The 10,525-nt window shown below is 39.7% G+C and overlaps 1 protein-coding gene across 1 annotated transcript; it reads right to left on the reverse strand.

Annotated features, from left to right (window-relative positions):
* Positions 1–5,221: 5,221 nt before the first annotated feature.
* On the reverse strand, positions 5,222–10,051 carry LOC139344954 (uncharacterized). Its single transcript, XM_070983398.1, has 3 exons — positions 9,940–10,051; positions 7,133–7,243; positions 5,222–5,601 (listed from the first exon to the last, which is right to left on the reverse strand). The coding sequence occupies exons 1-3, from the start codon at positions 10,049–10,051 to the stop codon at positions 5,222–5,224; spliced, it is 603 nt and encodes a 200-aa protein (XP_070839499.1).
* Positions 10,052–10,525: the final 474 nt, after the last annotated feature.

Below are 10,525 nucleotides of genomic sequence, written 5' to 3' on the forward strand. Positions count from 1 at the left end.
TAAGTCTTGTTAAAGGTTATCTGACAGGTAGTGGTGTAGAGGTGTAAAGAATCTGAAAATGCAAAAACTCAAGTAAAGTACAAATACCTTGAATTTGTACTGAAGTATTGTAGTTGAGTAAATGTACTTAGTTTTCGGGGTCACCTGCACACTGAGGTCTTGATCATGGGTGTGTGAATACATCTGACAAACAAAGGTTGTTTGTTTACACTTTTTAGGTATTCATATCTGTTCTTTGCTATTTTATTTGTGTGCTGTGTTTTATGCATCAGTGCTGTTTTGCTCCATTATGTGATGAACTGAAGACAATTTTCCACTCCGGTGGACAATTTTATTACTATTGTTCCCTGGAGTTTTCTTTGCCTATTTATTATGCCTATTTTATTTTTTTGCTGTAATCGTGTCAGTAAAGCTTCTCTGAGGCATTAAATTATTTACATTTTTCGTCAGCTGTGACACAATTTGCCCTCAAAGGCTCATTACTTCACATAAAAGCTGTCATAAATGCAAAAGCTGATTTTAAACCCTGAAGCAATTAAGACAAAGCAGGTTTTTATCATAAAATTAAATGTTTTATATAAAAAATTCATTCTTATTTTCTTTTTTCTGCCAGTATTCATGTTGATGAGTTAATTTTTCTTTTTTATTTAATAAAAGTAACAACTGTCGCTTTTCGTCTGTTTCAAGTTAGCGCCGTTAGCTCTATCTTCACTTCCGTTTTAGATTTTTCAACATTAAAGTCCTCGTGACAAATTAGTTTTTCTTTATTATAAATCCAAAGGCTCAAAGTCATTCATTAAGAACAACACTGACAAAGTATTCAGATTCTCTACTCAAGTAAAAGTACTAATACCACACTGTAAAAATACTCCATTACAATTAAAAGCATTGCATTGAAAATGTTGGTTACTTAAGTAAAAGTATGTAATTCAGGAAAATAAGTAAAAAAAAAAAAAAAAAGTACTCCATACAGAAAAACATCCCGTGTGAGCGTTATACTATCATACATGATATCATTAGATCGTTATGACTCACATATTAATGTAAAAGCAGGATTTTACTGTTGTAGTTGGTTGAGGTGGAGCTCATTTTGAACTGCTCTCAAAGTGTTAAGAGGTGAAAATAATCTGTATTATTTCATCACTGTCAGCCTCAGCAGCCATCATGTGTTCTGTTCCCACATTTCTCAGAGACTTTCAGCGTCTTTCCAGGGAAGTTCGGCCTCTCTTTGGACAGCCCTCATGCGATCCGTTCACTAAACCCTGGACTGGCAGACTCCCAACATCCAAACCCGCTCGTGCCCATCGACCGTCTCAGGACCAAGTGAAGCCGTGACTGATGACCGACAAGATATCATTATGTGGTCAGTGCGAGGGATTATTAGATGTATGAAGGTCACCAAACTGTTGGTTCAGGGAGTCCAAATGATGTTGTTGAACGTTTCTGCCTTGTCTGCAGTCTACTACCTGGACTCAGCATGAGCTGCACGAGGCTTGAACAAAGGCTTATTAACTGCCTGAGCTGCTGAAGGCCCTGCTGCCACCAGGGGGCGCCCAAGACAACCAGTGTGAAAACAAAAGTGAAAACGGATGGACGATGAAGATCGACGTTTCTTTCATATTTATGCCATTTTTGAGCATGTGGGATCAAATTCTGCTCAGAATGAAGCAGAAGCATCACTGGAGCTGAGCTAAGATTTACTCATGAACTGGTATCAAGTATAATTTTTGGGTACTTGTACTTGAGTATTTCCATTTCATGCTGCGTCATAGTTCTACTCCACCACATTCCAGATGGAAACACTGTACTTTTTACTCTGCTGCATTTATTTCCCAGCTGCAGTTACTTTATAGATTAAGATAAAGATGTCTTGTTTGGACTCCTTGCTGCACTCATACATGAGTTGATCGCAGCTGCACCAAAAACCTCTAAACCTCTCAGATGGTTCATTTAAATAAATGTTTGAGGCCCAAAAAGGCAAAATTATCCAATATTGCACAATAAAAAGCAAAAAGTACAGACTATCACCGTTTATCAAGTGCTTATTAGCTTTAATAATCAGTCATTAATTATAATTAACCATTTGTTAATCCTTTATAGATTATTTATAATCCATTAATAATGTTTGGGTTGCCAGATTGAGGTAAAATCTTCCTCCAGCATCACACACGAGACCCTCCGATGGACCGTTTGACCACTGACCTTCTGTTAAATTTGATTTATCAATATTTGTATTTTCTGATGTTTTATCACAAACTGAAACCAACAAACGTTTCTTTGCGACCGCAGAATAATATTGCAGAAGTGGAACGTATGCACATTTTCTGAAGTTCTTTTCAGGTAACTGTACTTCTAACTGTACTTCATTATCAGAGGCAAATATTTTCCTCCACTACATTCATAGTTAAAGGTTACTTTTCAGAGAAGGATTTTCCATTAAAAACTTGTAATCAGGTCATTAAATGCGACACGTTGTGGTTTCCAGGGCCACCTTGTCTTTGACATGAAGTTTGACTTTTGAGAAACTGAACTCAGGTTTGGTTTGTTGCTGCACGGCCGGCAGCAGCAGAACCACATCACCGCTTCTGCTGATTGTTGCTGCAGTCGTTGCCAAGCGGTGGTGAGACGGATAAACTCTGGTTTTGGTGGACGGGGCGCCCGTCCTTTTTTGTGGACTGAACAGACGTGTCGGTTACTCATCAGACATCAACACAGAATATTGACTTTCTAACCAATCAAAACCTTCCCGGGCAGTTTCTGCTGTCGAGGGTTCCTCTTTCAGAAGATGAGGAGAAAAAGCATCATAAACGTCGCCTGTGTGGGATCAATAATTTTATCTTTGTCTTGTCTTTTTTGTCCAGTTTTATTCTCTGAGATTCCTCAGAACGAGACTGCAGGTCAGAGAATGACGAGGCACTTTTTTCCTTCCATGATGTTTCCAATAAGCCGAGATAACAATATCCTTTTGCATAATTTAATAGCTTTAATATCCTTAACACACAAACAATTGTGCTAAACTCAAAAGGCTTCAAGGGGCTTGAAAACTGCTGAGCAAAGGAAAATAATCTTAACCAACAAAAGGGAGGAAGAGGCAGAAGAAGAAGCCAGAGAGCGGAACAAAAAAAGACAATTGTATGAAGTAAATTACACCCAAGAGGACATTTATTATTCATTGTGAGGATATTAAAGATGTTTTTAAGCTCTGACGTGTTTTAATCTGTCTTCTGCTTCTGAAAGATGCTTCTGGAAAGACAGAAATAGACTTTTTTCACAGCAGACGTTTTGATTCGTCAAAGCAGGAAAAGTGAAAGTGAAATGAATTCGGTGAGTCAGCATCCACCACTTGACCGCTCCCCGACGCTAAAGGCTAAGCTAGCTCGTGCCCAGAGGCGTTTGAAGACAAAGGAATGAGAGCGGTCTGGTTGTGCTTGTGGTTTGACACCTGGAGGACGCTCACCTGCTCGTTTTTACTAAGTTCACCTTCCCTGCATTGACACGCCGACACACCTGATGTGAAGGAGGTCCACTGTGAGCCTCGACAGACCATCAACCTTTTTGGAGAATTTCAAATGGTCAGTTCACAGGAAGTAAAAGACTTTTGTGAATGGTGCGAAGCAAAGTCACTGTGACCTGTTAAATTACAGCCATTCCTTCCTTTTCAAAGCGCCGCCACTTTGTGCCACGAGAGAGCAGGCAGGAAATCCAGCTGAAGAGCTCCTCTCAAAGGAGAGCGATGAGGAGTGACTCCACAGGAGGAGACAGAGCGCTCTCCAAAAGGCCGAAGTCGACGGCGACAGGAAGCCGCCCCTCCTCAGCTCTCAGATCACATCCAGTTTGTAGAATCAAGGCTTATTCTATGCAAATAAAACCTATAAACTCTAATAACAAATGTAGTATTTAAGGCTGAGATTTCACATTGTACGACGTGTGTGTTTTTTCCTGGTTGAGAGATTTATTTTTAAGGATATAAAGTGAATATCACCAACGTTACTCACGTTTTTTGTTATTGTCAACAAATCCAGTGGAAACTTCAGTGTGTCCTTCAGCTCGCTGTGACTTCCCTTCTCTCTGCGCCTCTGTTCCTACTGAAGATGCAGATTTTTTAAAAATAAGTCACTAAATAAGGCTTAAAAAGTCAAAATAATCCCCTGAAACCACTGAGCGCTGTGGATTTTAGCAAATGTTGCTCAATAAGTAAATCGTGCATCTGTTGGGGACTATTTCCAGCTGTGGATGAATACATATTTTGGAGTTCTGGTATTTCTGGCAGCAGGTGACTCAAAATAATCCACAGCAGCAGTGTTAATCATAAAGGAGGAACATGTCAGTCAGGGCAACAGTGCGGCTCATTTCTGATGGTTTTTGGACATTAATGGAGCTCTGCGACAAACAGGAAGTAGATACATGTCAACATGTGTTTGTGGGATCAGTTCACTGTTCTCTCTGGATTTGCTGACAGTAATAAAAATCTATATTTAGAAATGAAAAATAGTCGTTTTTAAGTCCAAAAAGACCGCTTTTACATTTCTGTTTGTTCAGTTTAAACAGGCTTGACATGTTGGACAAAGCTAGGCTAGCCGTCTGCCCCGCTTTCAGTCTTTATGCTAAGCTAAGCTAAGCTAATCGTGACCTCTTCACCAAGGCAAATAGGCATATTTTCCAAATTAATTCCTTTGAATGGGATTTTAAATAATCCAAATAGGTTTTTTAATACACAGTCAAAGAATTGGAAATCAAAAACATTAAAAGTCTAATTTTATTTTGATAAACTGCCACTGTTTGATCAGTTCGTCTCATTTGTCAATAACTGACAAATACTCAAAGTATGTACAAGCATCAAATACCTGCCAGTCAATGTCCAGGACCCCTTCCTATAAACACGATCTATAGAAACACTGTTTGCAGCCTGCGAACAACGCTGGCTGAAGGTAGAATAAATTAGCTGCAGGTTAAAGCAGGAAAATCTTTCTGCCCGTTCAGTCTGAACATCACTTTCCTCTCAGCAGGCGGACTTCTGCTCTTCAGTGTTGCTCTCCGGTGCACATTAAACACAGATAACTCCATCTGCTATTTTCTTATTTAGGAATAATATCAAAAAATACAAACGTCTAAAGGAAATCTGGGTTAAGGTAACGTCTCTCTGGTCTCTCTGATCAGCAGGGACCAGGTAAGAAAGTCAAAGTGTCTCTCAGAATAATCTCCCATCTGTTCCCTCCCGGTCTTATCCCACGTCGTCGTAGTCCTCGTCACCCTGGGCTTCGTCTTCACCTCCGATGTCGTCATAGTCCTCCGTGGAGATGTTGTCTGCTGCTGGATCTGGATCCTGGTACGGCGGTGGAGGAGGGAGAATGTTCTCTTCGTCCACTTTCACGTAGTCAGGTGTGCTCTGCTCGTAGTCAGGTGTGCTCTGCTCGTAGTCAGGTGTGCTCTGCTCGTAGTCAGGGATGCCCTGTACATAGTCAGGTGTGCTCTGCTCGTAGTCAGGTGTGCTCTGCTCGTAGTCAGGGATGCCCTGTACGTAGTCGGGGATGCTCTGCTCGTACTCAGGTGTGCACTGCTCGTAGCTGGGCTCCTCAGCCAGGTTCTCGTAGCTTTGAGCCTCTGAAACAACACATTTCATATTCACTTCAAGTCCTTGACTGTGAAGGCAGTTTGATTGTGTCACTGTATGAGCTGGTTTAGTATAACAGGTTCACCACGAGACGCCATTGGCTGAATTGATTCGTTATACGTTATACGTGGCTATCGCTATTTCTAATCCAATTCTTAGAATTAGTCTTTATCACAGGTGTGTATCTCCATTTGTTCTATAATACTATGCAATACATACTATATAATAAATAACATTTTGGGAAAGCGTCTAACAGCAGCACAAGTCTAAAAGTTTTGTTATGATCCACTAAAGTTACTGCCATCTTTGCCGCCATCTTCATAAATTGAAAATATCAGTTTTCACTTAAAGTATTTTGCTTTATGGCGGAGAATTAAATGAGAAGATTGACACCATTCACTTATGTACATTGAGCATGAGGCTACAGCAACAGTTTGTTTAGCTTAGCTTAGCTTAGCTTAGCTAAAAAAAAAGAAGACTTAAAACAGGTGGAAACAGGTGGAAACAGCTAGCCTGGCTCTCGCTCACTATTTAACATGTTATATTTTGCTTGTGTACAGTTTTACAGGAAGTCATCTGGCGGACGTCTCTTGGCCAGGCACCATAACTTCTCCGGTGGTTGCCTGGTAACAGCTCAGAACCAGGAAGTAGTCCGCTGCTAACGTGGCTGAACTTTACTTTTGCTCTTTTTTCCAAACTGTGGTAACAAACATAATATTATTCTTATCTCAGCCCTAACAATGACAGGTTTAGAGTGAAGTTGGACCTTTTTTTATGTTTTCTATCCTCGTGTCAAAGGTTGCTATAAAAGACTAAAGGTTAAGCTACATTTCCAGAGTCCTTAGAATCAGTTTTATACTACAGCTGGTTCAAACCCAAACTGCTTGTTCTTTTCTGCGATTTAGCCCATGAGTGAAAAACAACGTCTACTGTGTAGCTTATAGGTAAAATTGACTCATGTTTCTATAGACAGATGATAGTTAAAGCTTATAAAACTAAAGGAAAAACAGGCTAAAAGCTGCTACACACCCCTCCACAGTTTGTGGAAACGTCACTTCGCCAAACAAAATCAAGTCTTTTGGTCTGATTTGTAAAGAAACTGCCACTTTCCCTGTCTGGCCGCTGAGCATCGCTCGTCTGATTTCATGATGCTCGGATGGACGTCGGTTCGGAAACCCCGGCTTGGATCAGAACACGCGGTCGTTTCTTGGATCTGAGTTCAATTTGTGGGATTTTGCAGCAGCAAAAAGAAGTCGCGGAGTGATTTTTAACCGCCTTTTATGTTGTCTAATTTTACCGTCATCAGCGGTCGCATGATTGTTTGGTTTGTCGAGACATTTTCATTTGATACCACAAATATCAGCCCTTTAGATTCTGGGTTCTTGTCAAATGGCAGATATGATGAGGTTTCATGTGATAATGTGGTGAAAGCAAGTGGAGTGCGTGTGGTTAAGAAGGGGAAGGGGTTTTTCAGGGGAATCACAGTCAAACGATCCATTCTGAGAATTCACAGAGTCTTGCCTGCCGTGAGAAACTGTGTCCGAGGAGGTAAAGGTGGAGTGACGGCTTTGAAGGCTCGCTCCTGGTAATTGTTGCTCCTGAAAAGAGAAACGATGAGAGAAAAATTCTCACCTGAAGGAACTGTTTCACATTTTGGGAAATCTAATTACGAGCTTTCTTGCAGAGTTGGATGAGAAAATTGATACCACTGACTGACAGGCAGCTAATTAGCATAGCTTAGCATTAAGAGTGAGAACAGGGGGAAACCAGTGGTAAAAATAATCCACCTACCAACACCGCTAAAGCTCAGAATGAACAAGTTCAATCGTGTTCTTTAAATCATAGAAAACTTTTTACAGCGGGAAAATTTCCTGTTGTTCCTCATGTTTAACCACAACTTGATGTTTTACGCTTCAGCTTTGAGTTGATTAAACAAACAAAGACGCTGTTTAACAAGTTAATTCACTTTAGGTCCTTTTCTCTGTGCCTTTGTTCAGCTAGCTGCTTCCCTTTGTTTCTGCAGTCTTTATGCTAAGCTAAGCTAACCGCTTCACATTTAACAGGCAAATATGAGTTTGGTATCGGTCGTCTCATTGAAAACTTTGAAGAAAGCGAATAAGTTTATAAATGTAAACGTGGACAGATTCATTTTTACAGCACTTAATGAGAAAATCAGTGTGTTTCGTGTCAAAGGTGAGAAACGTTCAGCGCAGTGAACGTTCATGTATTACTTGATGCTGAAGTTAGATGGTCTGTGAAGCTGTGAGATTCTGTGTTTGCCTGCGGAGAAAACAGAAGGACATGCAGTTAGATTTAAGAATATTTCATAAAAATAAAATACAGCTCTTCATAAAGCTAAAATCTTAAACCCCCCCAACATTTAAGACCTTATAATGAGGTTTTTAGTTTCCTCTCAGCTTTAATTAGGACATAATCCTGAGAAAATCTAAAAATAAACAGTCACATTTGCACATCGGCTGTTGCAGTAAACCCTGTTTCTGCCTAAATTCATGCACATGCAGTATTCATGTCTTCACATGTGCAGTCTCACGTGTGCACTTATGATGATGATGAGCTGTGTTATATTTTGTTCCCTTTATTTGCTCTGTGTTTATCCATACTGTAAACCATCAGTGAGCCCCTCTCTTTGCTGCTGCAGCCCAGTTTCCCCACAGGGATCATTAAATTTTCATCTAAGCTAATCAAATCCAGAGGGTAACCCTAATAATAGCAATTCATACAATTATAATAGTTTTTCCTCTGCTTTGCAATGAGTCCCTCGGATTAATGCGTTCACATGACGCTCTGATATGGGTTGATTTCCCCTTATTGCTGCTCTTTATTCACCCTGTGGTAACACAGCTCAGTATACGGGCTTCTCTGTTAACCAAAAACAGGTAGTCGCTGATGGAAAATGAAACTAATGTCTGCTGCTCACTTCTTTGTATCATACGTCTTTAACCTTTTCCATAAAAATCCTTGTGAACACGGAGGTCAAATGAGCACATTACAAAGAAAAGTGGCTGACCGCTGTTCGACGGGCCATCGGCAGGAAGTAAATAAGTACATTTACTCAAGTAATTCACGCTACTTTATGCTTCAGAGTTTAAGATCTTACAATCACCAGTTTATAAAATATAATGCACGGTCATACACCAAATTAGCTCAATTTTAACCACTTCTAACAGTAAAATACTCCTTGCACATTTTTATGTCACTAATCGCGGTAGCATATTTTTACATGAGATTTCAGTGCAGGATCTTGACTCATGCTGGAATATTTTGACCTGGCTTCATGTTTCACTACCTCCCACCGACATGACACAGAGGATTATGATGCATACCGCTGGTTTGTGCGGCTTATTAACAGTTTATTACACTAATATATCATTAACATTATAGCTATTATTCCTGTTTATTAACAGTATTATTCTACTGTTTGTACTAAACTAAAGAGATGGCAGTAGTAGAATTAAAGGTAATAGTTCTGTTAGCACAGGCTATGATGGAAAACCTGGTGCACATATGCTTCTATATATTTTATTATTATTATTTATTATATTATTATTGCAGTACTTAAAGTACTATACTTTTGTAAATAATTTCCTGCAGTTTCCCATAAGAAGACTCTTTAGTTTAGGTCCCGTGAACACGTTTGAACTCACTGTTTTCAGGATTTAAGACTTGCTCGGTCAGTGATTTCAAGTCAGCGTTAAACTTAGACCTTTGGTTTTAAACCTCTCTTTCATTTTTTACAGCATACTCTGTTTGTGTTGTTTAATATTGCGTATTTTGTTGCTATTTATGGCACATTGGTTTCATTTCACAGCCTCCTGTGCGCTCGAGACAGATACGAATGGCTGAATCCTCGACCTTAGGATTAGTTCTGACTTAATTCAGATAACATATCTGATCCGAGTCTAATGTCTCTGCTGACTGTGTCAAATACATGTTGAAGTACTTTTTGTCTTGATGGAGTTTTTTTTAGAGTATTCTGTGATGATTATACCACCTAAAAGACATTTTTTAAACATTTTCTGTGACATTTTATGTACTTTATTTCACTATATTATGCTCCAAATACTGCTTAGACTATATTATCACTCCCTTAATGCTGTTGATGTGTTAAACATCTGTTTCGTAATGTTTTGTCACTCATCTTTTCTTAAGATCTTCAGTTTGTATGAGTGACATTTCTATTACACTAAAAGAATAAGAAGAAGTGTGCGACCGAACAGGAAAAAGAAGTTAACATTTTTATTTCAGCATGCAAATCATGCCACTTTCAGTAACTCCTGATAGACGTGCTGAGCCGAGATTCAACCTACCTCCTCTGGAAATGCACTTGTTGATGAGCAGGAAGATGAGGCTGATCACCAAGCACACAAAGAGCATCCCAGCTATCACCCACAACCACATGTATTTACGCAGAAGATCCATGGGTATTCTGCTCGACACCACGGGGGATTAAAGAGAGAAAAATAATCACATCAAAGCTGCCAGAAACTTCACAACAACAAAGCATGTGAGCTGCTGCTTTTCAGTATACAGCACTGTGGATCGGAAAGAAGACCATTCACCACTTCCCCTTTTGTGCATTGACTAAGCCACTGGGTTATTTTGGTAGTAACTTGAGTGTTCTGAGAATCAAACCTGCGTCTTAACAATCTATAGGGAATATTTCTTGTGCGGAAGTCGACCTCCTGCACAGGCAACAATCACAAAAATGTGGCAGCTGAGGCATCTGTGCCTGCACTCAACATGAACTTGAAAGTGGAAGGCAGCTTTCAGATGAACTGTTTGTGTCAGCCAGAAAGACGCTTCAATGTTTCCTTATCTCTGTGAACATGATGATGTAAATGCTATTTTCTATTTATCTGTGTGCCACATATCCTCTCTATGCAACAGCTTCCT

The sequence above is a fragment of the Chaetodon trifascialis genome, chromosome 16 (genome assembly GCF_039877785.1).
Source record: "Chaetodon trifascialis isolate fChaTrf1 chromosome 16, fChaTrf1.hap1, whole genome shotgun sequence".
Lineage (NCBI taxonomy): Eukaryota > Metazoa > Chordata > Actinopteri > Chaetodontiformes > Chaetodontidae > Chaetodon > Chaetodon trifascialis.

Coding starts and splice junctions, on each gene's coding strand:
- LOC139344954 (XM_070983398.1), bottom strand. CDS start 10,051: ATGGATCTTCTGCGTAAATACATGTGGTTGTGGGTGATAGCTGGGATG. Junction 7,244..9,939: donor CAAGTGCATTTCCAGAGGAG/GTAGGTTGAATC, acceptor CAGTTCCTTCAG/GTGAGAATTTTTCTCTCATC. Junction 5,602..7,132: donor GACACAGTTTCTCACGGCAG/GCAAGACTCTGT, acceptor GTGTTGTTTCAG/AGGCTCAAAGCTACGAGAAC.